Genomic DNA, 26,580 nt, shown 5'->3' with positions numbered 1-26,580 from the left:
TTCCTGTCAGTCCCAGTGGAGCGGTGTGTAAAAAAGCGAGACACCAAGAGGCGGCCTTCAAAATAAAACATACGTTTTATGAGGCGTCTTATACTCAAGGTGTACTGATGTTTATGTCGACCATCCCGACTGTGCGGTGATTTTTACTCGCCACATGCCTCAAGGAAGCTAGGTACCAGGATAGTTCCGGGATAGCGTTACTGTATGAGGAAGCTCTGGCATCGGATCTTGACCATTTCCACGGAATCCCATTGGATCTGCGGCGACGGATCTGACGGGCTCGAAGCCGGCAAAGCTTCCCAAGTCCTCCAATGGGGGCTTGGGCGAGGCCAGCCTCTCGTGGTGGTCTGAGGTTTGAGCTGTGATGTGAGAGGCGGTACGGCAGAGGATCGGTCGAGTTAGGTACCGGCTTGGGCAGACACAGCCGGAGAAATACACGGGGATAAAGGCGGTGGATTGTATCCCAAAGTTGACTTGGCCTGTGCCACGGATGGAAGGTTGGGCTCGAGGTGAGGCCAGGCCAGGCCAGGTTCGTGTAGAGAATGGATGGGCATCCGTCCGAGTGGAGGCGGGGTGGTGGTGCGGGAGCTCCAGCTCAAGCTCCAGCCCACTTCCCAAAACCACCACACAAGGGCACACGCACACACACACACACCGGGAGAGAGCCCGGGTAGATGAGATGACAATTGCCATCAGCTGTTGAGTCAGCAAGTGAAGAGTCAATGGCAATGGCTCATCACCGAAGCATTCAACGTTGATGAACGTCATCAAGAGTTGCTCATCACCAGGCTTAGAGCCGAGGAGAGGAGGGGGAGGGGGCAAAGGGAGGGGTGCCCGTCATGCTCGGTTTCAGAGCTGTCCGGGCAAGGCATGGAACAATGCCAATCCCAATCCCCCATGGAAGCAAAAAAAACTGGCCGTGCTTTTTGTCCATGTTCTGATATTGCCATCCCATCCCATCCCATGGCCGCCATGGATGTGCGTCCCCCATGCCACACTTGCTTTGCTCGCCCCCACCTGAAGAGAGTTGGATTATTATTACTCGCGGTGAGTCTCTCGGCGAGAGGAGAGAAGCATAGCCATCCATGATGACGGATATCATATGAGGCATGGTTTAATAATGGTAGAGCTTCATTGGGAGGGGCACAGTAGAGTTCGGTGATTAGTCATGATACTGTACCGAAAAGAGAGCTCTCCAGGACTGTGAAAGTTTCCCACGAATCAGGGTTGTTGCCCTTGGACGTGCACAAAAAACTCACTGTGGCAATAGTGCTCGGTAGCCCGTCGGGTGAGGTGAGAAAGCTCAAGCAGAAGCAGACCATTTTGTTTTTAGCGGGTTTCTGGGCCTATCGTGGCCGAGCCCAACCCCTCCGGCAGGGCCTGGAGCAGTGGACGTCTCTGTTCAGTGAAATGCGGCGGCGAAGCACGGCGGGGTTCCCTCGGGTTGCTGTGCTCTGAGGGCAGTTGCTGCTCTTGATGCCCCACCACAGCCCACCTGCCCAATTTTTTTTTTCCCTCGTCTCGTCTGCTGAGCAACCCGGCCTGTGAGTGGGCTGGAACTCGAGTGGGCCCCCCGCTGCCCGCCGATGGTCCAACCTTCCAATGGGTCGTCACAGCTCCCGTCCCCTCAGGCAAGGCAAGGGCATGCCCACCGAATGAATCTTTCTTCCCCCCTCCACCCACTCTGCTCTGATTTTTTTCCTCTCTTCCTCTTTTCCTTCTCTCCAAACCTTCTCCTCCAAAAGGGACGCATAAAGAGTGACAGTGGTTTCCCCCCAGAGCTGTCTCTCGTCTCCCCAGTAGCTCTCGAACCGTTGCCCTTTTCTCAGGCAATCGCTTCTTGCTTCTTCCCTTTTCTCAAGCAAGGCTCAGATCGCGGGGTGAAAACTTCGACCCCGCTCTGTTCCCACATCAACAACTTCGACTTTTCACACCACAACACATAGACAGGTTATCCCGTCAATACCGTCAAGATGGTCAAGTAAGTTGCTTCTGCTCATCGTCAAGGTCATCGCGCCATGGCTGCTATTGTCACTGTCTCCACGCGCTTCAGTCCTTGCGACTGCTTGCCCGCGTCACCCCTCCATCCTCAACCTCATACCCCGCTCGGAGTTAAGCCACTGTCAATGTCCATGAGCTGACGCGATGCCTTCACCCGTTCAACAGCTTCACGATCGACGAGATCCGGGCCCTTATGGACAAGCCCACCAATGTCCGTAACATGTCCGTTATTGCCCACGTCGACCACGGCAAGTCTACCCTTACCGACTCCCTTCTCGCCAAGGCCGGTATCATCTCCACCGCAAAGGCTGGTGATGCTCGAGCGACAGATACTCGTGCCGACGAGCAGGAGCGTGGTATCACCATCAAGTCCACTGCCATCTCCCTGTTCGGCCAGCTCTCCGAGGACGACGACGTTGCCGACATCGTTGGCCAGAAGACCGACGGCAAGGACTTCCTCATCAACCTGATTGACTCCCCCGGTCACGTTGATTTCTCCTCTGAGGTTACCGCTGCTCTCCGTGTCACTGATGGTGCTCTCGTCGTCGTCGACACCGTTGAGGGTGTCTGTGTCCAGACCGAGACTGTGCTCCGACAGGCCCTCGGTGAGCGCATCAAGCCCGTCATCATCATCAACAAGGTCGACCGTGCTCTTCTCGAGCTTCAGGTCTCCAAGGAGGATCTGTACCAGTCCTTCTCCCGAACCATCGAGTCCGTCAACGTCATCATCTCCACCTACCTTGACAAGTCCATTGGTGACATCCAGGTCTACCCCGACAAGGGCACCGTCGCTTTCGGTTCCGGTCTGCACGGCTGGGCTTTCACCATCCGCCAGTTCGCTGTCCGATACGCCAAGAAGTTCGGTGTTGACAAGAACAAGATGATGGAGCGTCTCTGGGGCGACAACTTCTTCAACCCCAAGACCAAGAAGTGGACCAAGAACGGCACCTATGAGGGTAAGCAGCTCGAGCGTGCCTTCAACCAGTTCATCCTCGACCCCATCTTCAAGATCTTCGCCGCCGTCATGAACTTCAAGAAGGACGAGATTGCCACCCTCCTCGACAAGCTCCAGCTCAAGCTCCCCACTGAGGACCGTGAGAAGGAGGGCAAGCAGCTCCTCAAGGCTGTCATGCGAACTTTCCTCCCCGCTGCCGACTCTCTCCTCGAGATGATGATTCTCCACCTTCCTTCCCCCGCCACTGCCCAGAAGTACCGTGCTGAGACTCTGTACGAGGGTCCCCCTGATGATGAGGCTGCCATTGGTATCCGTGACTGTGACCCCAAGGGTCCTCTCATGCTCTACGTCTCCAAGATGGTGCCCACCTCCGACAAGGGTCGATTCTACGCCTTCGGTCGTGTCTTCTCCGGTACCGTCCGATCCGGTCTCAAGGTCCGCATCCAGGGCCCCAACTACGTTCCCGGCAAGAAGGACGATCTCTTCATCAAGGCTATCCAGCGTACCGTCCTCATGATGGGCGGCAAGGTCGAGCCCATCGACGACATGCCCGCTGGTAACATTGTTGGTCTGGTCGGTATCGATCAGTTCCTTCTCAAGTCTGGTACCCTCACCACCAGCGAGACCGCCCACAACCTCAAGGTCATGAAGTTCTCCGTCTCCCCCGTCGTCCAGCGTTCCGTCCAGGTCAAGAACGCCCAGGATCTCCCCAAGCTCGTTGAGGGTCTTAAGCGTCTGTCCAAGTCTGACCCTTGCGTTCTTACCATGACCTCCGAGTCCGGTGAGCACGTCGTCGCCGGTGCCGGTGAGCTGCATCTCGAGATTTGCCTCAAGGATCTCGAGGAGGACCACGCTGGTGTTCCCCTGATCATCTCGGACCCCGTCGTCCAGTACCGTGAGACCGTCACTGGCAAGTCCAGCATCACTGCTCTGTCCAAGTCTCCCAACAAGCACAACCGTCTGTACATGGTTGCCGAGCCCATCGATGAGGAGCTCTCGCTCGCCATTGAGGCTGGCAAGGTCAGCGCCCGTGACGATTTCAAGGCTCGTGCCCGTGTCCTGGCCGACGACTTCGGCTGGGATGTCACCGACGCCCGAAAGATCTGGACCTTCGGTCCCGACGGCACTGGTGCCAACCTGCTGATCGACCAGACCAAGGCCGTTCAGTACCTCAACGAAATCAAGGATTCCGTTGTGTCCGGTTTCCAGTGGGCCAGTCGTGAGGGTCCCGTCGCTGAGGAGCCCATGCGATCCATCCGCTTCAACATCCTCGATGTTACCCTCCACGCTGATGCTATTCACCGTGGTGGTGGTCAGATCATCCCCACTGCCCGCCGTGTCCTGTACGCTGCTGCCCTGCTCGCCGAGCCCGCCCTCATGGAGCCCGTGTACCTGGTCGAGATTCAGGTCCCCGAGAACGCCATGGGTGGTGTGTACGGTGTCCTTACCCGACGACGTGGTCACGTCTTCAACGAGGAGCAGCGTCCCGGTACTCCTCTGTTCAACATCAAGGCCTACCTCCCCATTCTGGAGTCTTTCGGCTTCAACGCCGACCTTCGACAGGCCACCTCCGGACAGGCTTTCCCCCAGTCCGTGTTCGACCACTGGCAGATCCTCCCCGGTGGCTCTCCCCTCGACAGCAGCTCCAAGGTCGGTGCCATCGTCACCGACATGCGAAAGCGCAAGGGTGTCAAGGTCGAGGTGCCCGGTGTCGAGAACGTAGGTTTTGCTCTGTTCAAAATGTGTAGAAGGACATGTTTGCTAACTCTTTGTGACAGTACTACGACAAGCTGTAAGCGGCTTTTTAATACGCCGATGGAAGGACGAAGGATGCCACAATGGGCACATGACATCAACCGGCTGGTAACGAAGATTCGGGATGTATGCTCGAGCCCATGGAGGAGCTCCTTGTTGAGCTTAGGAGGGGCATGCTGAGCGAATACCAAAGTAAAAGAAAAAAGTCGAGTGGCCGGGTTGAGGCTGAATGCCATGAGGAAGCTCGATTCGGCTTTTTATGCAGTTATGTCGTATTGATGAGTTGAACACGTTAGATTGAAGTTCAAGGATTTGTCTGTGATGTCTGTGATGTCTGTGAATGTTGGTGGAGGAATGAGTAGATGAGGTGTGTTGACGGGATAACCATGCTATGCTGGTTGGTGGTGGGGTTTGTTGGTGATGGTGACGGGTGAGAGTATGGGGATCTATGCAAGTATCCGTTGTGTGTTGTACAAATGCGCAGCTGCTTAGAATGCTGGCATTAAACAAAGAAGATGAAAAAGAAGTCTCAACGGCTACATCTCTGTATCTCTTTTTTGATTCATTTCTTACGTGTCAATATTTGCTTCAGTTTCTGTGGCTGGGCCAATTGGCACCGCAACTTTACTGTGACGACACTCCTTTCAGAGAAGCGGCCCGAAAATTGGATCTGCATATTTCGAATCTTATCCCCAACATCAACAACCTTTTAAGCTCCATCCACCAGATCGTCGCTCTTTGCTAGTCACAGCTACTGGCTCTGGCGGCAGATGCGACACGGTCTCTTGTATCATTTCTAGGCCAGAGTGAGCCATGCTGTTCCCAGAGGAAGATGGACCGCTGCTGAAAGCGTGGATCGTCAAGCGCATCGAAAACACGTTCGTAACCGCCTTTGTGCCTAGCGATGGCTGAGTCGCTCTCAATGAATGCGCTAACACTTATGGAACAGATCCGACGCCGATTCCGATGTCCTTGCTGACTATGTTATCGCCCTACTCAAGCATGATGGCGATCCTGACGCGGTGCGGAAGCTGTGCGAACAGGAGATTCCCGACTTTCTGAGCGAAGGTGTGTGATGCCAGGTCATGCGCTACGGCGCAGGTCTTGCAGCAGAAGCTGACCATGGCATACAGATCCCAAAACCTTCCTCGACGACGTCTTCCAAGCCATCACATACAGATCATACCTCCCAGACCCTCCCCCAACCCCCAGACGAGGCTACGAGCCGAAGCCAAAGCCTGCTCCTTCATCCGAGAGCGCACCGCCCAACGGTTCGAGAAAGAGAGGCTTCCACGATCGCGACGACAAAGACGGACAGGATGGTCCTCAACACGGAGGACGCGCAGCGAAGCAGTCCCGTCGAGCCGGTCGTGAGAGACGAGACGACGCGAGGGGCGGACGATACATGCGCGGTCTTCCTCAGCCACCGGACATGCCCTTTGATCCCAAGGCTATGGAGGCCTTTCTGCAGATGAGCTCCATGGGCATGCCCCCTTACCCAGGTATGCCAGGCATGCCTCCACAAAGCTTTGGCGGCGGTAGAAATCAACCGCGGCGGAGGGGACGCTGCAAGGACTTTGATGAAAAGGGATTCTGCTACGGCGGGAGCACATGTCCGTATGATCATGGTAACGAGTCAATATTCGTACCCCCGATGGGACCTGGAGGTGATGGTATGAAGCGTCAGCTACCTCTTGGTGTTTTACTTGAGCTAACTTGGTTTCTTTGCAGAGCGCGGCGATCCCAACGAATACCCCTTTTCAATGCCGAACCCTTCAAATCCCATGAACCCCTTCAACTTCACACCAGACAACGGCCGCGGCGGTAACAACAGAGGTCGTCGAAATCGAGGTCAGAAAAAGGGCGGTGCGCGGGCACCCTTCTCGGCCGATGGGCCAGTCCACGATCGTACCAAGAGCACCATCGTGGTCGAGAGCATCCCCGAGGAGAACTTTACCGAAGACCAGGTACGGGGCTTCTTCTCGCAGTTCGGCACCGTCACAGAGGTCTCGATGCAGCCGTACAAGCGCCTCGCCATCGTCAAGTATGACAAGTGGGGGGCCGCCAACGCTGCGTATCAGTCGCCAAAGGTGATATTTGACAACCGTTTTGTCAAGGTGTTTTGGTACAGGGACAAGGCTGATGCTCTGCCGCCGACTGCTCCTCTGCAGACGGGTAACTGGTCTGGCGATCCCCAGGCCACAGGGGAGGATGAGGAAGCCGAGCCTGAGTTGGACATGGAGGAGTTTCAGCGGAGACAGGACGAGGCGCAGAAGCAGCACCAGGAGCGCGAGTCTAAACGCGCTGACCTGGAAAAGCAGCGTCTAGAGCTCGAGACTAAGCAGCAAGAGCTCCTTGCTCGACACCGCGAGGAGAATGCCAAGCTCCAAGCCAAGCTGGCCGGTCAGAAGGGTGAGGACGGTGAAGTACCCTCATCAGGTGCGCAAGCCCTGCGCGCCCAACTCGCCGTCCTCGAGCAAGAAGCCAAGATGCTCGGTCTCGATCCCAACGCTGAAGACGAAGGCTCCGTAACCAGTGCGCCATGGCATCCCCCCGGTGGGTACCGTGGCCGCGGGGGATATCGCGGAAGAGGAGGCTACGCACCCAGAGGAAGGGGAAGCTTCAGGGGCCGAGGGGGCCGAGGGGGCAGCGGCAACATGCACGCGACGTATGCGCAGTACTCGATCGACAACCGGCCCAAGAAGCTCGCCGTTTCAGGCGTCGACTTTACGGCGCCCGACAAGGACGAGGTGCTGCGCCATTTCCTCCTTGTACGTTTTCTATCCCTATCTGTTTTATATGTATCGAGCAGGTTACTAACATATCATGGCAGAACTTGGGCGAATTCGAGTCGGTTAATACAGGCCCTACCGTCACTCACGTCTCCTTCCAGGATCGCAAGACGGCAGAAAGGTTCTACTACAGCCTCCAGGGCAAGGAACTCCCCGGTATCGATGGCCGTCTTGAGCTCTCATGGGTGAGCACGCCGCTACCACCAGTCAACACGACCAAGACTGTTGGCAACGGCGAGACCGGCGGTGCTCATACCAATACTGAGGATAAGGAGCACGATGCCATGGCTGGTTTTGACGATCACCCCCGTAGAGAAAGGAGTGCGGAGCTGCCGGACGAGGAGCGGCCGGTTAATATGGACTACGAGGTGGCGGACGAGGATGGGTGGTGAGGCAACCGCTGTATACCATGATTCAAAGATACTCTGTATGATTCTTCTCCAGGTTGGTTAGAAGAGGGGTAAAAGGTAGGATTCAATGAATGACAAAAGGATGGGCGTCTGGTAAAGTCACGGAGAGTATGTGCATTCACATGACAAACACTGGCAAATGGGGAAACATCAGAGTCTGGAGTATCATAGCCACCAAAAAGGGGCTAGATCCCTAGTCAATTGTCGTTGGCCTCCAGTCGTGATCAAGTTTACGACTGAAACGGGCTGTCCTTGGGACATTGATGGCAACGGCCAACTCGTCAAGTCTTGTCCATGTCCTTGTCCCTCCTCCTTTCCATTCTGCAACCAGAAACTAAAACAAACAAAAAACACCAAATCATTTCATGCATTCATCCATCCATAGGCCTTGCTGGCGGGGTATCGTTGAGATATAGAACAAGCAAAGCAAGCCCCCAAAACATAAAGTCGTCTGCGCCCCGCCGGGTGTTGATTTTTCGTATCTTGCGCCCCTTTTTTGAAAATGCTGCCCCGTATCCCTGGTAACTTTTTGTTGAAAAAGACACCTTGGTGATGCTATTATACCCAAAAACCCAAAAGAAGTAAAAAGAAGAGAAGATGTCGTAAACGTTATAAAAGAATAAAAGATCAGAAACGCCCGGTCATGCTCGTGGTCGCTCTGGGAAGGAAGACACTGTCATGAACGGCTAGTTCACAGCTCCGGGAGCCGTCGCACCGTTGGCAACCGGCTCAGCGCCGTTGGCTTCAGGCTCAGACTTGGGAGTGGCAGGAGTCGTCAGGTCCTTGACCTCGAGGCCCTTAAGGAGTTCAAAGATGGTGGCGTTCTGGTGGAAATCGTTGTTCACTATCATATATTAGTCTCAAATCTAGCATTATAGCTCCATAATGTCGATGCTTACCGATGTTAACCAGGTACCACTCGTTCATGACTTCGTCAATAAGAGCCCTGCTGGGAGAGTTGGCATCATAGCAGTGAGCCCAGTCGACTCCCAGTCGGAAAGCCTCGTCCTTCCAGGCGAGGAAACTAATGCTCTCCACAATGGTTGGCTGTACAATCTCCTTTCCAGGGAACACACCCCAGGTGACAGCGTTGGGGCAGTCTGAGGGTGCGTTGGAGCGGAGTTCACCATCCTTGGTGACAGCATAGAATGTAAGGTCAGGGTGGTTCTCGATCCGGCCGATCATGTCATTGAAGACATCAGGGTGGACAAGAAGCTCCAGGTACGACTTTTGGTAAACGTAACCGTTGGAAGGACCCCAACCGTGGACGGCGTGAGAAGACTTGACACCGTTGACAGCAGGCTGCGAGTTCACAGTCAGGAGGCCACGCTTGTTGAGTTCCACGAGGTCATCCCGGATCTCATCAGCCTCGCTGGTGAGGGGCGATTCACTCCAGGGAAGAGAGTCGATCTCATTGCGGAGATAACGGACAAAGAGCTGGGCAATGTCCTGGACTGTCTTGGGCTCACCCCACTTCTTGCGGTTCGCCTCGTTCGTACCCGTCAAGCCAATGCCATAAGCGTCCAGCTCTCCAAAGGCAGGAGAGCGAGAATCACCCCATCGACCGTTGGGGAATTCATCCCAATCCTGAGTACGAATGACATATGACTTGTTGCGGTTTCGCCAGAAAATCGGTCGCACATCCTCCTCGCGACGACCAAGACCCTTGGATTGCTTCCATGGCAGGGCATGCTGGAGGGGACGCTCAGCCGAGGGAGCCCAGTTGAGCTCCTCGAGAACCATGCGTGTGGCCTGGGCGAGGTTCATGGTGTAGAAGTGAAGATGGTGGATGCCATTGGCGAGGAGCTTGCGGCACATTTCAGCGACAAGGCTCTTACCAATGTCTCGGACAGCAACGTCGTCGTTCTTGACAGGCTCAAGGGCGTCGAGCCAAGCTTGAGGGATCTTGGCCTTCATGTGGTTGGCTCTTCGGAGGAAGCTGGCGTATGTGGCAATGGGCATAATACCAGGGAGAATTGGGACGTTGACACCGCGATCGCGAACCTTCTTCACCCAGCGAATAAAGTTGTCGGCGTCGTAGAACATCTGAGTGACGATGAAGGTGGCACCCATGTCGACCTTCTCCTTGAGGTGGTCAAGGAGCTCGTCCTCGTTCTTGTTGTCGTCGCAGCCTTCGGGGTAGCCAGCGACACCAATGTCGAAGTGGTTGCCGTAGGTACTGCGGATGTGCTTCACAAGGTCGCGAGCGTATTGGAAGCCACCGTCGGCGGCGGTCCACTTGTCCTGGTCTCGAGGGGGGTCACCGCGGAGAGCGAGAATGTTGGTGCAGCCGGCCTTGTAAGCCTTGAGCAGAGCATCGTTGACCTTCTCAACACCCATGTCGGTACAAGTCAAGTGCATACAGGTCTCAAGGCCGTAAACAGCTTGAGCCTGGAGGACCATCTCGCAGGTTAGCTCAGCGATGCGACCACCGGCACCCCATGTGATGTCAATGAACTTGGGGCCGAGATTGTACATGCGATCCATACGGTCGTAGAGGTTCTGAACACCCTGAGCGGTCTTGGGAGGGAAGTACTCGAAGGAGAAGGAGGGCTGGCCGCTCCTCTCGGCGTCGGTGAGCATCTCCTTGATATGCATGGTGAAGGCGGTTTGCGGAGAAACTGGTGGATAGAGGGAAGTGTCGTAAGTAACAATTGGGGTTCGGCAGAGTAAGCTGATCCAGGAGAAGAAGACGCAGCAGAAGTATCGATGGGCTGAAGCTTGGTGCTTTCAGGAAGCTGTAGGATACGAGGATGCGGGGGAGGGGAAAGAATAGCTGCACAGCAATAGTTAGCAAGAGGACAATTGGAGTTGGAAACCATCATGACGGCTCAAGAGAATGATTCGCATTTGCAGCCGTCTTGACCACGGTGGGAGCAAACTGACATTACTGTCTATTGGTGTCTTTGTTTTTTTGCGCTGCAACTCCAGACGAGGGGCGGAAACGACGATCTTTTTATTCGATCCTTCGACCTCAACCTCTCTCAATCTGTTTATTGAGAAGCAGCAGCAGAAGGGGAGCACGTAGAGCGAGAGACAACCAGAGAGGCTTTACTCTAGAGTATGGGATAGATGAGAAATGTTCCAAGGGGACAAATGACGAGTAGAGGAAGAAGAGAGTAAGAGAAAGGGAAGAAGGGAGGGAAGAAGGAGAAAAAAGCTTCCGACGTCGTCCGTGACTTGCTCTGACTGGACTGGACTGTCAAAGGATGGGAGGGATGGAAGGTACCTTCCTAGAAATTTCTCTCCCCTCCCCCGCCGCCCGCACCTGCCCCTCCTTGTGAACTGCCCTGTGGAGGTCCGTTTCTGGCTCCGATGCAGAAAGGATGGACTCTGATTGGCTCGGGGACATGCCTCTGCCTACGTTGCAGAGCCCCGACGCCGTTCCCGGGCGCCGAAGGCCGGGGATTACCAGCTATTCTGCAGCGAGGGCGTTCACTAAAGCTCCCCTGGAAGCTCTCCAACTCCAACTAAAAAGAAATTTTTCCCCTTTGGAGATGAAGAGTCATACCATCATTGATGGTTCGGTCAAGTTTCTAGCGCCAGCCGTTGAAGGATGCTCTTCACCATCTCGCCATAAAGGAACAAAGCAAGCTGCAGAGAACTCTCCACCTCTTCTTCTCTGTATGGACCAGCAGTTCAAAACATCCCACCCCGCCATGCAACCTGCCCTGTCGATGATCTCGTCTTCTCTCTCACTCTCTCTTGTTACCCCCAAAGTCCCCTGCATACCCTGCGCCAACCAAAGATCGAGGACCCTTTTGACCCCTCCTTCATCATGATTGCTACTGGCAGAATCTGACTGTGTCCTCTTCACCGCCAAAAGTCCCGCAATCCGAGCTCCGAAAGCTACCTAAAGCTACGGTCGATCGACCGGCGGTTTTCTCACCCTAGAGTCGGTGCCTTGCCGGACCCGTCTAAAGTTCCTCCCACGTGTTTCAACGGCTGGGTTTGAGACAATTCGTTTTAACAATATTGAAAGAGCCGTTGGGAATGATTCTAAACATCTTCATGTGATGATGCTCAACGTTCCACGATTTATTAGACTGGCCAAAGTCTCTTTCAGCTCTCATGATCTCGTGCCACCGATGATGCCACTCAGGTACATCTGACTTTCTGGCCATTCACAATGTCCAATTCGGCTAGCATTGAAGCCAGGGCCAGCTCTGACCACGAGGAAACATGTATCGTGGCCAGCCCTGTTGTTACACCCAACTGGCAGATACCTTGCTCCAAGGATGTCCGGAGCTGCAAGACTTGACTCGGTGAACTCACCTCAGCTCCACCATTCAAGTTGGATATCTATCGATCTCGAGGTGCAGCTTGATTCTATCGGTGATTTTAATGTCATAGAGAGTTGAATTGTCTTTGACATAGTATTGCGCCAAGCAGTTATGTCTAGATAAGTATACACCATTCATAAATCCCGTATGCCATACCACCTAGCACAAATTACCCAAACGCCAACCTCGCTTCCCCCCAACCATAACACTTAACTTGTATACGACGATGCTTCAGCACTTGGACTCGGGCTGGCACTCTTCATCAACAACGGGGGCGCACCTCTCATCCTCCGCCACCGATTACTCGTCTCGATGATGTTATTATCAAAGAGGAACCACCAGCGCTCAAAGGCCACTTGCCCTAGCTCCCAGTTGGACGCGTCATACGGGTCCTCGCCGTAGATACGCACGCCTTCAGCGCTGTCCTCGATGTCGTACGCAAAGTTCACCATGGCCAACGGGCCCTGCGCGCTGGGCGGCCGCAGATCGTCCGGCAGCGACAGGATGGTGATGGCGCGCTCCCGCACGCCTGGCCATGGAAGCAGGTCAAACATGGGATGGTGAGGCATTATGAGCTGTGAAGGTGTCGGCCTCCATGTCGCGGGAAGCTGTTCTGATGGTGTTGCGGTGCCCGTGTTGAAGGGAGAGATGCATTCGAGGCTCCAGAGGCCTGTCTTGCAGTTGAGGCGGTCCGCAATACGGACTACTGCCTTGAGGAGGGTGAGCTCGAGGATCGGGAGGTGATAGCTGTCGGGGAAGTTCCAATCTGGTGAGGAGGAGGACGAAGAAGCAACGCCGAGCGAGGATGCATCAAAAACAGACGGGAGACTCTCGGATCCGGTGAAGCCCATTGATAGCCCTGGCTGTGGCTGCGTCACCGTCTCACCGCCAGTGTTGTCATCCGTCAAAAAGTCCGGGAGAGCACCCGTGTCCGGCAGTACGGATGCAAGCGTTACATCGGCAAGGGGATCCCACGGCGGAAGGCTGAGGTCCAGGCCAGCCATGATATCGGAGCCCTGAGCCGTGACCGGGACGGTGATGACGGCACTCGGGATCGTGCCTCGTGTGCTACTTGACACGGCTGGCAATTCAATAACCTCATCCGCTGTGGTGATCTCGGTTGCCTGAGTATTGTGTGACTGCGGCTCTGCATTCTCGGCAGAGTTGGCTTTGAGGCGATTCAGGCGTTTTCTTTCACCTATGACTCTTGTCAGACAAAGACCATTCAACTGGTGTTAGCAAACGTACGGTACCTGCGCTGTGCTAGCACATTTAATACGCGTTTCCTTTCTGCGGCATCATCGTCGATGTGAGGTACGTCGAGTGGTGGTGGTTTCTTATACGCTCTTTGTCGTGTCCGCGGACGGTTTGTTGGGGAAGCGCCTGTCTCCATGATTTTGGGGTCCTTTCACTCAAAAGATCTCTATGATGTCCTCGAAAACCTTCGAATCAAATTATGAGAGTGAAAGAGCAAAAAGAGTGCGAGCTCTGCCTTTCGCGATGTGCTGTAGTAGAGAAACGTCGTCGCTTTTCAACTATGATGGACGACTTTGGCCATCTCCACCCAGCATAACGCGTAGGAATAGTCTAGTCTGCGCACTGTAGCAGCATAACGGATAGTGGACACCTGGAAATAGCAGATGTAAGACGTGGCGGCCGGGTATTTTCGATCTAATCCATGGTCTCGAGCGCCAAGAGGACTGTGCGGATCGTACTGTGTAAGGCTCCCGTAATGTTGCTCCGTTCCAAGACTTGTCAGCCGCTCGTGGCGTCAACTTGCTGTGGCTTCTTCCCATAACTAACAACGGCTCTACTAGACATTGTGTAGAGGTAGTATCGAGTATTGTTTCTTCTTTCGTGACCTAATAGGTATCGTCTCATTGTTCTGTCAAGTATATTGTCAGCTCGATTTACATGCACAACCACGCTAAGAGAGGATGAATAGAGAGATACCTTCAAGCTCACGCTTCAAAACGGCCCATTTTGTGGTGCGACAAAGTTACGGGGAGTTTAGTTTTTTGCGAAAATCGTCAAGGGCGAGCCTCCCTCTTTGTATGCGGCGTTGCAAGCAGAGCTCTCGCTGGCATAACGCTGAAACATAATGCCTAGGCATCGGGGTATATAACCGATAGGGCAGCTGAAAGAGAAACGAGCCTTGGCAAACACAATAAACTGGAGCTCCAAAGTGAATTATTATCTGAAGGGAAGTGAATCGTGCGGAAATATGCAAATGTCCATGGAGTTGCAGGCTTAGGCGCAAGCCCATGCTCCCAGCAACAAAGATCCGAAGATGGCCAGCTTATTCACCGACATCTTTGGTGAGTTATTTGCCGTCTCTGTCGGAGTCGTTGATGCTGCAGTGTTATCCGTCTCTGCATCTCCAGTCGTTGTAGCCTCCGCTGCTGACCCAGTCTCGCTAGCCGTCTTGGACTCATCCCTCTCCTTGGACGGCTCAGCCGTTGACTTTGATCCCTCCGTAGTCGTTGTCGCCGTTGTCAGGCAACCCTTTGAAGACAGCTCCAAAGGGTACCCCGAGACCCAATCGTCTACGTCAAACCCTAGGTCATAATACCCGGCGTCCTTGTATATCTTTTCCATGCCCGCCGTGATGATTGCCGGGACTGAACGGATAGAGACGTAGCACGTGTTCACCGCCGTCGACTTTGGCAATTCGGTAGCCTCGCCCTTGGCCGCCGTGACTGCGCTGCACCAGCCGTACTGGTCCGTGAGAATGTCTCTGCCCCCGTTGCCGAGCCTGCAACCCCAGCGCGTGGTCGTACCATCCCAAGTTCGCTCGCCCAGCCATGAAGATCCTCCGATATGCGTGATGGTTTGCTCTGGAAAGTCGGATGTCTCGCATGAAGATGGGCAGGTGACGATGTACGTCGAGTGGCTCCTATCAGCGGACACAACTGAGGCCTCGAGGGATACTGGGTGGTCGGTGTCGTACAAAAACATGGCGCGCAGCGAGGTTGAAGGCCACTCCGACCTGGGCAGTGATGTGATGTCGGCCATGACGACGGTATCTTTTCCAGATCGGGATTCTTTGCTTGTTGGATTATGTATGTGCGGGAAGCTGCATCAAGGCATGTCGTGCAGCCGACGGGAGACCTTTTAATCAACAAGCCGAAGAGATGGTCTCGACCTTTTGTGTGCTTGACCCCGGGACCTTTGCTGCTGCGCCGTATTTAGTTGCTGGGGTTGAGTCGCTAGTAAATTATGTGGATTGGAAATGAGTGCAATGCTTGGTTGAAGAGAGATACGGGGCAGATTAGTTACGTTTCATCGACAGTTTACCCGTCCAACAGTATGGAGTAGAGCCAACCAACACAGCTTGTTGATTTGCCAAGTCATGATGGACGTGCGGGAGAATTATGGTTATTTTATTACTAACGATAGCTTAGTTTTTAAATTCTCTTAAATCGGGTGTCAAGCAGAGACTCAACAATCTTGGTAGCGGCCATGGCAGAGCTCTTTCAAGATAGTTAGGCCCTCCTTGTACGAAATGCCAAGACATGATTGCAGGGTTACTTGGTTGTTGCAAAGATCATTTGGTAGTTGCGTTAAGTGTGACACGCACTATACTAGTATCACCGGGATTCCCTACTCAAATCAAGACTCTAAATTGTCCGTATATGCTTCCCGTCACGAGGTCGTTCCCGTGAGTACGGGATGCCGGAGAGCCATCTTGGCTATGAGAGCATTTCCTATTTAGGCAATCGACTGGTGGGTCTCCGCCGCCGAGCCCCGGCACCAGCCCCGGGTGTCTTGCCCAGCCATCGGCATCTGGTCGGGGCTCGGAGAATTATTCAAGGGGAAGCTCATCTCACTCATGATCGGCGCTCCGGAGGTTGGGGAAAATCGATGTCAAAGTAAGTCAGCATGTAAAACCCAAAATACCGTCATGCTGCCTCGATGCCTACGTCAGGTTGGGACGATCAATCATGCGAGGTTGGGCGATCCAGCAAGGCCTCACGCCGTGTTGGCTGCGAAGGCGTCTGCATTTGCATATGTCCTCATGGGAAAAGGGCAGCTCTGGCAAACCACGATGATTTGCGAGCAGGCAGACTCATCCCGTGATGCAATGCGCGACGTGGGAGTCCGACGCAAAGGCGGATTGCTCAACAGGCCCGGTGGCCGGAGCAACAAAATCTGGCCCAGGCAGACGGTTGAGCAGCAGACACGAGAGTCGCACAGGATATGCCGGTAAGACCGTTGTTGATTGTGTGTGTGTGTATCCAAGTTTAGCAACGCTGCACTGCGGCCGGCCGATCAGTCAACAGCCGATCAGCCAGTTTGCGACCAGTCAAACCTTGAGCTTTTCAGTCACTGAGCTGACAAAGTCCAGGCCCAGCCAGAGCTTTCTCAAGGTTCCAGTTTTGAGGTCCAGTTTTGAGAGTCTCTCCTACCAATGATGTAAGCCATATGCGAGTCGACGACATTCCTTGGATCTCCGCCCGACGAGCCGAATCACGGGATGACCGCAGTTCCGAGGCTGGCTGGAGGGGGAGCGGGTGATTCTCACCCAACACGGGATTGACAAGCATCACCATGACGGCTTCCCGTCGGTCAGAGTTGACGCGACCCTTGGACTAGGTGAGGCGAGTGGGTTCGGGGTGCAGTAGTATCGCATTAGGCCATGGGCAATCACGAGGCTTTCCGCGTCATCCTGTGCTTCGCTTTCCAAGCCCCATGAAAGGGAGAGCTAAGACAAACAAACTTCTGGTATAAGTAGGCTCGACCCGAGTGCGTATTGACTGCCGTTGAATCTCGGCAATCTCGCAAGGAAGAAATATCTTAGGATTACAAACTTGATCTTTTACAAACTATTCTTGTTTGTACTCTTTCGCTTCATCTATCACAACCTTCATCATGAAATCAACATTTACCTTGGCGGCTCTGTCGCTCTTTGCCTCACAATGCCTCGCGGCCTCTGTCGACATGTGGTCTGCTCCCCTCAGCGCCCGGAGCGCAGCCAAATACGAGCCCATTGACCCCGAAGTGATCAAGTCTCGACTGGGCACAACGCCCGAGGAGAATGATCCAGAGCACAGGCACCCTGGAATGGTAGGATTCACCCAACAAACACTGTGTTGATTCACATCGCTAACGGCGGCTCAGGTCTACTTTTGTCGTGAGGAAAACTGGGGACCTCCTTGCTTCGTCTATTACCCCGAGCTCGAGTACACATGCTCCGAGCTGGGACCAGAGCTCGCAGGCCATGTTGGATCCGTCTTTGTCGAACCGGGTGCCATCTGTCGAATGGCAACGTACGTTTCCCTCCATTCGCATGTCGCTGTTGACAACTAACAAGGTTGCAGACTCAGCGCCCAAGACCGATGTAACCCGATCGAGTTCTTTGCCTGGCCAGAGACTCAGAACGGTTGGCCTGATCTCTTTCAAAGGGAGAGCCCCGATGGTGAAGGCAAGCTTGGTTATGAGACGACGCACTTCACATGCGCCGAGTGCACGAATTGCGTGCGGAACCCACAGTAGACGATCAAGAATTGGTGAAGAGAAGAGAGGAGGTAATTCATGAGAGATGACCAGGCATGGGATACACAACAGGAGGAACTAATACGCCCTACACTTTTACTTAATTCATCCATAGGTAATTAATCGTCATACATTATCATTCATGTTTGAATTCAAGTCCATCATGATCCCCGCTTGGTGTTGTGGGTATGACCCACTCCGTGACCCACCACCCCGCATGCTCCGTAAATCACCAAATTGCTTCCCCGGTGTTCAACGAATTGGACGGCTTCCGTAGCTCAGTTGGTTAGAGCGTCGTACTAATACTTCATACCGAGTAAATGGTAATGCGAAGGTCTCAGGTTCAAGCCCTGGCGGGAGCAACTCCCAATGCCCTCCAATTCCCCTTTTTTGCTGGTTTCTGACGCTGGTTGTTGTGTCGTGATGATTTTTTGGTGTTGAGGACTGAGATGGCGATTTGGGACGGCAAGGCAGGAGAGGACAAGACCTGCCTTCCTTTTAGGTGTTTGCATCTCCTCCTTCCATGCCCAGCCCTCAGGCAGTTGCTCTCCGTCCGTTCTGACAGGTGCCCCTTCCTCTCCTGTCAACTCTTGGTTCTTATCTCAAATGCTTCGTTCACTGAACCTCTTCCTTTTCTTTCCCTTCTGCAAACCGCCTTTTCATCTTACACTGCGTCTCTCAATACACCCACAAGCATTCTCACATTGAATTCTCACGGACGGCATCATCAACTTCGTCATGTTTCAAACCTTTACACTCCCCATCCGCTCTCACCCTTGCCCTCGCCCGACGGAGATTGGGAGCAACTCCCTTGGTAGCCAGACCTACTCGAAAGCCAAGCTCAACCACATCGTGGCACGGAAGCGACCCTCCATCTTCCAGAGACCACCGGACAACTCAGAAAACACCAGGCCGACAGCATCCTAGCAGGATGATACACCAAAGCCCTTGTCACCATCAGTGTCTGTCGGTTCAAAGACAAGAGTCAAGTCAGATGGTTGTATCCAACGCAATGCTATGACGCCCCTACATCCTCGCGGGCGCCTTCAAGAGGATGTGCAGCCCCGAGAGGCACTAGCAGACAAGCCTCCTATGTTGCCAGCGGCAGAGTTACTCGCCGACCAGGCCAGTCTTCTCCGACTGGTAAACGACAATCTCAAATTCGCAAGGTCTGATTCATCGTCTGTTGATCGCAAGTTCGAACATGTACGGAGCGCATCTTCGTCATACACAGAACAGGCCCTGGACCCTTCCCGCATGCAGTCGCCAGTCTCAGATCTCGGAAACACCAAGCCCTGCCTAGGAGATCTGTCGCAGTACAGTCGTGCAAACGATCGTCTTTCTAACCTTCGTTCATCCAGTTCTTCCGGTGGCCCAACGGCTACCACTGCCTATCAAGCTGCAGCAGACGCTGCTGCAGCTATGTTAGAATGGCATCGTCCCGTCACCTCGTATCATAAATACGAGTTAATGTCGAGCACAGAAGACTTGGTCCCAGATGACACGACAGAACGAAACAGCGGTGAATGCCAGAAGAGCCAAAACTCTTCCAGCCAAACCATTCTCGCTCATGACACATCTCCGCTCAAACGTGTAACCGCCAACATTCAGCTTGACGGCGCTGTCGAACAGCTCTACCAAGGCAGCCCGAGATCCTCAGTGCAACCCTCCTATGCAAAGCCCAGGGTTATCAAGCGCAGCGCTTCCGGAATCTCCCTTCGAAGCCTGACGAGAAGCGTCAAGCGAACACGTCGTGAAGTGAAGAGGCTCGCTTCAAGCGCTTACCAGAGCGGCTCCCGTAAGTTCGGTCGAGCTTACAAGAACATCAAGCGCCGACAGGTGAAGCAGAGAAAGCAGTACACTGCATGGAAGGCACTACGTCGCAGACTCAAGCCAGGGGACGCCATCAAGGGCAAGCCCGAAAAGGGGTTTGCCTCGTTTTCGATGGAGCGAAGTCGACATGGACACGAGGAGTGGTGGAAAGTTGGTGTGAACAAGTATCGAGCTCCTTCATGGATGCGATTTGGGAAATGATTGGGGGAGCAAGGGGAACATGGCCTTTTCGGCATATGATGAAGGGAAGTTTCAGAGTGGATTATTCAAGTATTAAAGGTATCAACAAGATACACATATCGACGTAGCCTAGTCAATATAGGTCCTTTGTTTCTACCATTACCATTACGGTTGTTATCTGCAGCGTGCGGGAAAATGACGCTGGCCTCGTATATATCATCTCAGCCATGTGAGAATAAAAGTCCTGATATTGGTAATCATCTCACAACATGTACCTGAACGCAACTGCTGTTGTTTTTCGTCGTCCAGGGCCAACCAGACCTTCTTCCTCGATCTCATCCCCATTGCCTCGCCTTTCCTCTTCGGCCTTGTCGAACTTGCGGTTCTTGTATCTTAGGTAGAAACGAAGAATAAATGCCAACATCGCGACCGTCAACATGGCAACCGCGCAGGTACTCATACCAGGGGCGTAGAAGGGGGCATCTCGGTCTGGATAAAGACGGGTGCCCACAAGCGGACCACACTGGCCGATGACCTGGAGAAGGGCAAATCCACCACCTTGGCGACTCTCGCTGGACTGGTTGTTAATACTCCAAGCGATGATGAGAGTGACGACGTTGAAGAAGCCAATGGCAGCAGGATAGACAGCCATGTACCGGAGAAAGGCGGGTAGGTTCAGGGGTTTGGCCAGCGCAAGGACGGCATAACCGCTCGCGGAGGCGAGAGCATGGAAGATGAGAGGTACAGTGCGGGCGCGCAGGCGGTCCGACATGTGCGCGGTGAAGAGGACAATGACAAAGGCAGCCAGGTAAGGGGGCGCACTGAGAGCCTGTGAGGTGAGGGTATCGTGGCCCATCTCTGTGAGGATCTTGGGGAGAAAGACTGGAAGGGAAGAGTAAGCCATATTTGTGAGGAAGAACATGGCACTGGTGATCCAAGCGACGGGATCGCGGAATACAGCGAGCACATCGCGAGCTCGGAGACCTGACGACGGCTTGGAGGTTGCCTCTGTCGCCGCCGCGGGCTTCTCGTTGCGGAGACGGAGACGGGCAACCTTCTTCTCACGCTTTGTTAGGTACGGCGCCGTTTGAGGAGAGTCAGGGATGATATTCCAGGCTGCGACAGCGGCAAGCACTGAAGGGAAACCCTCGACGATGAAGAGAAGACGCCAAGGGGCTATGGGGCTGAGCTGGGCGAACTTGACAATGACCCAGGCGAGGGTTGAAGCAAAGCTCGTTGCCAGAGGAGCAGCTATAAATCTTGTAAGTCTCTCTCATCTGTTATTCACTGAGGACAACATACCAGATATAAAGATGGCGGTCCGGAAAGCCAGTTCATCCCGCCTAAAGAAGAAACTAAGATAGAAAGGAATACCAGTGAAACCCGCCTCGCCGATGCCCAGCACGACCCTCAGGGCGATGAGCACCGGGTACGACGTGGCGACGGCCTGCAGGGACGCCGTGAGGCCCCAGGTCAGCACCACCATGGACACAAAGATGTGGGCGGGGATGAGCTTCCACAGGAGCGACATCCACTCAAAGGCAATGTACGAGATGTAGAATGCCGTTAGTGCCCACTCGTACCAGTCGTCGCGCGGGGGGTCGGACTGGAGGTCTTCGTCCATGCCTGCTATACGAGCATTACCAATATCTATAACGATTGTAAGTATATGACGTATATAAGGGGGAGAGAGGCGTACTTGATCGGTCGAGGAAGCTTAGCATGAATAGCAGCGCAACAAAGAGGACCAGCCGGCGGTCAAACTTGCGCCGCACCGCGCGATCCTCGTCGGGAGTGTATAGCTGAAAACTCGCGACGGAGCCGGGGCTTAAGGTCCGCCGGCTGCCGCCCACGAGGGGATCATCGGCATCCGCGTCGGCGTCGGCATCCCATATCGCGCTGGCGCCGCCGCCTAGACGGCGTCTATCGTCCCTCTCGCGTAGCTCATACGTCTCGCTCCCGCCGACGGCAGACCGAAGATCCTCATCGTCGCTGTCATCGAGGGTGAACTCGGCGCTCGTCTGGGCAAAGGAGTCGGCGGCCCGGCCGGGCTCGGGGTGGGTCATTTCGAGGGACGGAGGTTCGGGGTGGTCAAAGGAGGATCTGGGTCGTCGGACGGCTGAGGTGGGAAACTTCGAGGCAGCGAAAGATCAGATCAGGCGAGGACTGAGGGTACGCGCCGTCCAATTCGGTTCATGGAGGATGCATCCTCGCCTGGCGTGAAGGGGGTTGAATGAATAGGGATTGGGATCTGCTGCGTTGTGGTTGGAGGAAGCTTGTTCTTTGAACAACGTCGCGACATGTCTTGGTTACACGTGACGCGGGACCCCTTATTAGAGGCCCATCGCCAACTGAACCGTTACTAAATTAAAATCGATGGACAGATAACAGATAGGCTTTATCTAGGATAATTATCTTTGGGTGTTTTCGTCAATTGATGTTGCCAGCTTGCTCAAGATCATGATTGTTTTCCTGAAAAGAAAATGTAACGTGCAATTATCCGCTTGTTTTCCAAACATTGGCCCCTTTCCCACAATCGCTACCCACGCTTTTTGAGGTACAGAACATATCAGAACAACCCCAGACTATCTCAGCTAGATACCACTAAGATGACTTTCCTTCAATTGCCCTCTTCTTGCTCAATGACTTCCATTCTGATTATGTCCTTTCCGAAACAATCTTTTCAGTCCATCAGCCACTGAATGTCTTCGGCGCGCTTGACGAGGCTGTTGCTCGCCCTCAGGCTTATGAACCTCCGTGTGTTGTGTAGAAACGCTCACTTGTCGAGTCCCAATCTGCGTTGGTGGTGGTGGTGGCACTGGTGGCGCTCTACCCTCTCCATTCCCAAGTGGCGTGCGTTGAGGGCCTCTGTCCCAGCCGTGGTTGGACGCGGGAGACGGTCTAGGTTCCCAAACTGTCTCCTCGTTCTCTAGCTCGTCCGCAAACCCCGACATCTCGCCCTGGACAGCCATTCGTGCTAGTGGCGGCGCTCTGGTACTCGCCCATGCCCCAGACGGTTCTCCTCGCTCTGACCTCGACATTGTTCCTATCTCCTCCTCATCCTGAACAGATCGTGCTTTTGGTGGTGTAGGCGGAGGAACCCGGATGACTTCTACTGGCTCAGGCGGTGGCGGCACATCAGGTATCGGTGTCTCTTGTAGTCTACGAACTGGCGATGCTGGTGAAGGTGATCGCATCAACGGCTCAGTAGAATGATATACTGCGTGGGGGTCTGATGTCTCCCTTTGAACTAATGTTGGTGTTGTGAGGCGCGACGACGGTTCGGACACGTCTCTATCCTGGGCCCCGTGTGCCTCGGCCATTTGAAATGGGTCTGGTCTCGGTGTCGACGGTGAAAGCGGCAAGGCTCCAGGCATTTGCGATATATCAGGAGTCGGCAGGTCTTGTACTGAACGGTTCATCAACATCGGCGATGGGGTCCGAGACGGAACTGTCCCCCCAGGCCTGGGCAATGCTGAGCCCAGCAACCCCTGCCCGGCTGGGTTCGGCGAGGGTGATAGCGGTGTTCGTGGTTGAGCCTGTTGAGCACTGTGAAAGGACGACCCTAGGAGGCCATGTGAGAGATTTGGAGATGGAGGCGATGGTGTTCGAGAATGTTGATTTTGAAAATAATCTAGGGGCTCTCTCGATGCTTGGGGAGGATAGGGCGACGTTGGCGAAGGTGTTTGAGGTTGAATGTCTGCAGGATTTAACCCTCGCACTACCCCTTGCTGTGGGGGATTTGGTGAAGTTGGTGAGGGCGTCTCAGAATACCTGGTGTTTTGGGGTTTCCCTGGCGATCTTGGTCCTGGAGGGCAAGGTGAAGTCGGCGAAGGCGTTTGAGAAGCTCCAAGATAGTGAGGATCAATGTGTGACTTTGTTGACACTGGCGGTAGAGGTTCTGGTGAAGTCGGAGAGGGTGTCTGGGGGGCTCGTAGATCTTGACGGTTGACTAATGGTCTTGCTGACCCTGGCTGAATGGGATTCGGTGAAGTCGGAGAGGGCGACTGAGAAGGTCGAAGATCCTGAGGGTTGACTAATGACCTGGTAATTTCTGGCGCTGGAGGGCCCCGTGAAGTTGGCGAGGGGGTCCGTGATGGTTGAAGGACATGAGAATTTATTAACGACCTTGTTGGGGGATTCCGTGAGGTCGGCGATGGTGTTCGTGATGGCTGAAGTTCTTGAGGGTTGACCCATGATCTTGTTATACCCGGTGGCAAAGGACTAGGCGAGGTTGGTGAGGGTGTTTGAGAAGAACGGAGGTCTTGGGGGTTGACAAGTGACGTTGTTATCACTGGCTTTAAAGGGCTAGGGGAAGTTGGGGAGGGAGTTTCGGATGACCGAAGGTCTTGGGGATTAATGAGTGGCCTTGTCTGTGAGGCCTCTAATGATGTTGGCGAAGTTGGCGAGGGCGTTTGAGACCGGAGATGTTGGGGGTTGATCAGTGGCCTTGGCTGCGATGGGCCCAGTGAAGTTGGCGAAGGGGGGGAGGGTGTCCACGATGGCTGAAGGTGTTGGGGATTAATAAGTGGCTTTGGCTGTGAAGTCCCTAATGATGTTGGTGAAGGCGTTTGAGACCGGAGGTGCTGGGGGTTGATCAGCTGCCTTGCTTGTGAGGGACCCAATGAAGTAGGTGAAGGAGGCGAGGGTGTCCGTGATGGCTGGAGATCTTGAGGGTTTACCAGCGACCTTGTCAGTGGGTTCGGCGAAGTCGGGGATGGGGTTTGAGAAGGGTGAAGAGCTTGTGGGTTGAGTAATGGCCTTGTCAGACTTGATGGAGAGTCGAGCGAAGTTGGTGAAGTTGGCGAGGGCGTTCGAGATAGTTGAAGATGTTTGGGGTTGATCAATGAGCTCTTCAGCCCTGGCTTAACAGGTTTCGGTGAAAGTGGTGCAGGTATCATAGAAGATTTGATCTCCGGAGGATCGTGTAATGACCTTGCAACATTTGGCATTGGAGGATTCGGTGAAGTTGGTGAGGGTGTTTGAGTCAACCGAGTTTCTTGGGCAGTATTCAACGGTCTGATTACCCCTGGCCGTGGAGGATTTGGTGATGTAGGTGAAGGTGTCTGAAAGTCTCTGGGGTCGTGCAAGGATTCTGGCCCCCCTTTCTGCGGAGCGATTGGCGAAGACTTTCCAGAAGATGAACCATAATCAGAGTGTTGTAATCTCGATCCCATTAACTGTTGCCATGGCGAGCTTTGCGTCATCGGGGATGGCGTTTGATGAGCCTGGGTCTTCTCAGGTTCATGCACCTCAACTAGACTTGGACCTGTCTTTTCTTGTCTCACAGTAACCGGGGACGTTGGCGAAGGTGATCTAGATGGCATAACCTCCGCGTATGGATGTGAGCTCGGGTCTGGTAGCTCAGTATGCGGGCTCGGTGTAGTCGACCACGCTGATAGGGATGGGTTGAGCTCCTCGGCTCTGATGGGCATGACAATGTCTGGTGCCTCCTCCCGTAAAGGAGTCCGCGCGGGTGACTGCGCCATCACGAACTCTTCAGGCTCTAGCAACAAGCGGTCTCCATCGTGGTAGAGTCCCGACGCCGTCGATGTTGAATACCGTGACGAGTCACTATCAAAGGTTCGAAGAAGTGGTATTTGGATATCCGGTGTTAGTCTCGGCGGCGCTGCTGCATCTTCTTGTGACCACTGTGACGACGATGTCGTTGAAGTTGATAGCCTCTGTGGAAGGGGCTCGCTGGGTTGGATAGGTTGGCGGATGTCTGGCCACTCTTGTTCGGGAGGTCTCGGTGTTGAGCGCCCTTCTTGCTCCTCTGGGCTATCATCCAGCGCTGTAAGAGCATCGTCTGCTTCACCACCATACTCAGACGTTGAATCTTCTTCGCTCTCCTCATCATCACTCTCTCCCGGAAAGTCCCTGACCTCATCGCCACAAACAACGACATACCATCTCACCGGCTCTCCCTTCTGCAGCTCATCTCTCAACTTCACAATCCACCCATCTTCACCTGCCATCTTCTCATAGTACTTGGCCATCTCACCAGCCACATCCACGCTCAAGTCGACCCGCACCACATAATCCGCAACGTAAGCGTACGGCCTGCAGGGAGTCGTGATGTCTTCGGGATCATACTCCTCCAGTAACTTGACGGCGGACCATGAGTGCATAAGGACGCCATCATGCTCAGGTGGCACACGCGATGGTGGGAGCGAGAGGTCATCATCGAGGTGTTCATCATCCTTCTTGGCCTTGATGCTGACGCTGGCCTCCTGCTGTGGCGGTGCAACCTCAGGGAGAAAGTCGTATGAGGTGTAGAACTGATCGATGATGGATGAAGAAGTCGCAGGTCCAATAATCCAGTTTGAAGCAGCATCCTCGAGGTCGTTGAGAATGACGTAAATGCGGATGGCCCGGCGATGCCATCGAAATCCGTGGCATAGATACGTGGGCATTGTGATAGAGGTCGGGATCGTCGCTATGGGCGGGTGCCCCAGGCTATCACGACACTGCCAATTGCCTCGCTTAGATTCTCGTCGCAGGTGCTGTTTCACCTGAATGAAAACCTCGTTGAATGAATCTCACAGAGAAACCTCTGTAGAATCCAAAGCAGCCGCATTGACAGTCGAAATTGACGCGTCGTGTGCTGATGATAAGACCAAAAAGAATGAGATGCGTCGCATTCTTTCCCTCCAGAGTAATACCAATCAATAGGTTGCTCCTGCAACGTTTAGGCCGGCGGAACGGGGGGTGAGCAGCCACAGTCCAGGCAACCTCATGAGCGAATGCCCGTCTTCGGAAGGCGCGCCCCATCGTGCCAGGCACGTCAGGTCCCAACTCGTCCGCATGCGAACAAACGTCTCAGTTATTGACGCATCTGTTTAAGACTACCTACCCGGGTGAAGGGGGGGTTT

General features: G+C 54.1%; 7 protein-coding genes across 7 annotated transcripts; 3 read left to right on the top strand and 4 right to left on the bottom strand.

Moving 5' to 3' along the window:
* Window positions 1-1,758: 1,758 nt before the first annotated feature.
* NECHADRAFT_58305 (uncharacterized protein) lies at window positions 1,759-5,020 on the top strand. Its single transcript, XM_003046615.1, has 3 exons — window positions 1,759-1,981; window positions 2,167-4,675; window positions 4,735-5,020. Exons 1-3 carry the CDS (start codon window positions 1,974-1,976, stop codon window positions 4,750-4,752), a joined length of 2,535 nt encoding a protein of 844 aa, XP_003046661.1. The 5' UTR covers window positions 1,759-1,973; the 3' UTR covers window positions 4,753-5,020.
* A 504-nt stretch (window positions 5,021-5,524) lies between these two features.
* NECHADRAFT_91128 (uncharacterized protein) lies at window positions 5,525-7,895 on the top strand (the record flags this gene model as incomplete). The annotated part of the gene is made up of 5 exons (XM_003046614.1): window positions 5,525-5,589; window positions 5,661-5,779; window positions 5,845-6,384; window positions 6,443-7,482; window positions 7,545-7,895. 5 exons carry the CDS (start codon window positions 5,525-5,527, stop codon window positions 7,893-7,895), a joined length of 2,115 nt encoding a protein of 704 aa, XP_003046660.1.
* A 704-nt stretch (window positions 7,896-8,599) lies between these two features.
* On the bottom strand, window positions 8,600-10,511 carry NECHADRAFT_32750 (uncharacterized protein; the record flags this gene model as incomplete). Its single annotated transcript, XM_003046040.1, has 2 exons — window positions 8,600-8,757; window positions 8,813-10,511. The coding sequence occupies 2 exons, from the start codon at window positions 10,509-10,511 to the stop codon at window positions 8,600-8,602; spliced, it is 1,857 nt and encodes a 618-aa protein (XP_003046086.1).
* A 1,894-nt stretch (window positions 10,512-12,405) lies between these two features.
* Window positions 12,406-13,589, bottom strand: NECHADRAFT_33721 (uncharacterized protein; the record flags this gene model as incomplete). The annotated part of the gene is made up of 2 exons (XM_003046039.1): window positions 12,406-13,394; window positions 13,445-13,589. The coding sequence occupies 2 exons, from the start codon at window positions 13,587-13,589 to the stop codon at window positions 12,406-12,408; spliced, it is 1,134 nt and encodes a 377-aa protein (XP_003046085.1).
* Window positions 13,590-17,068: 3,479 nt separating this feature from the next.
* On the top strand, window positions 17,069-17,692 carry NECHADRAFT_122357 (uncharacterized protein; the record flags this gene model as incomplete). The annotated part of the gene is made up of 3 exons (XM_003046613.1): window positions 17,069-17,263; window positions 17,318-17,466; window positions 17,524-17,692. The coding sequence occupies 3 exons, from the start codon at window positions 17,069-17,071 to the stop codon at window positions 17,690-17,692; spliced, it is 513 nt and encodes a 170-aa protein (XP_003046659.1).
* A 2,275-nt stretch (window positions 17,693-19,967) lies between these two features.
* NECHADRAFT_34022 (uncharacterized protein) lies at window positions 19,968-21,771 on the bottom strand (the record flags this gene model as incomplete). Its single annotated transcript, XM_003046038.1, has 3 exons — window positions 19,968-20,956; window positions 21,008-21,355; window positions 21,405-21,771. The coding sequence occupies 3 exons, from the start codon at window positions 21,769-21,771 to the stop codon at window positions 19,968-19,970; spliced, it is 1,704 nt and encodes a 567-aa protein (XP_003046084.1).
* Window positions 21,772-24,226: 2,455 nt separating this feature from the next.
* Window positions 24,227-26,121, bottom strand: NECHADRAFT_105910 (uncharacterized protein; the record flags this gene model as incomplete). The annotated part of the gene is made up of 3 exons (XM_003046037.1): window positions 24,227-24,570; window positions 24,733-24,781; window positions 24,994-26,121. The coding sequence occupies 3 exons, from the start codon at window positions 26,119-26,121 to the stop codon at window positions 24,227-24,229; spliced, it is 1,521 nt and encodes a 506-aa protein (XP_003046083.1).
* Window positions 26,122-26,580: the final 459 nt, after the last annotated feature.

This window comes from Fusarium vanettenii (assembly GCF_000151355.1).
Source record: "Fusarium vanettenii 77-13-4 chromosome 2 genomic scaffold NECHAsca_18_chr2_1_0, whole genome shotgun sequence".
In the NCBI taxonomy this organism is placed as follows: Eukaryota; Fungi; Ascomycota; class Sordariomycetes; order Hypocreales; family Nectriaceae; genus Fusarium; species Fusarium vanettenii.
The sequence above is the reverse complement of the archived record's forward strand: the minus strand, read 5'-3'. Positions and strand labels throughout refer to the sequence as shown.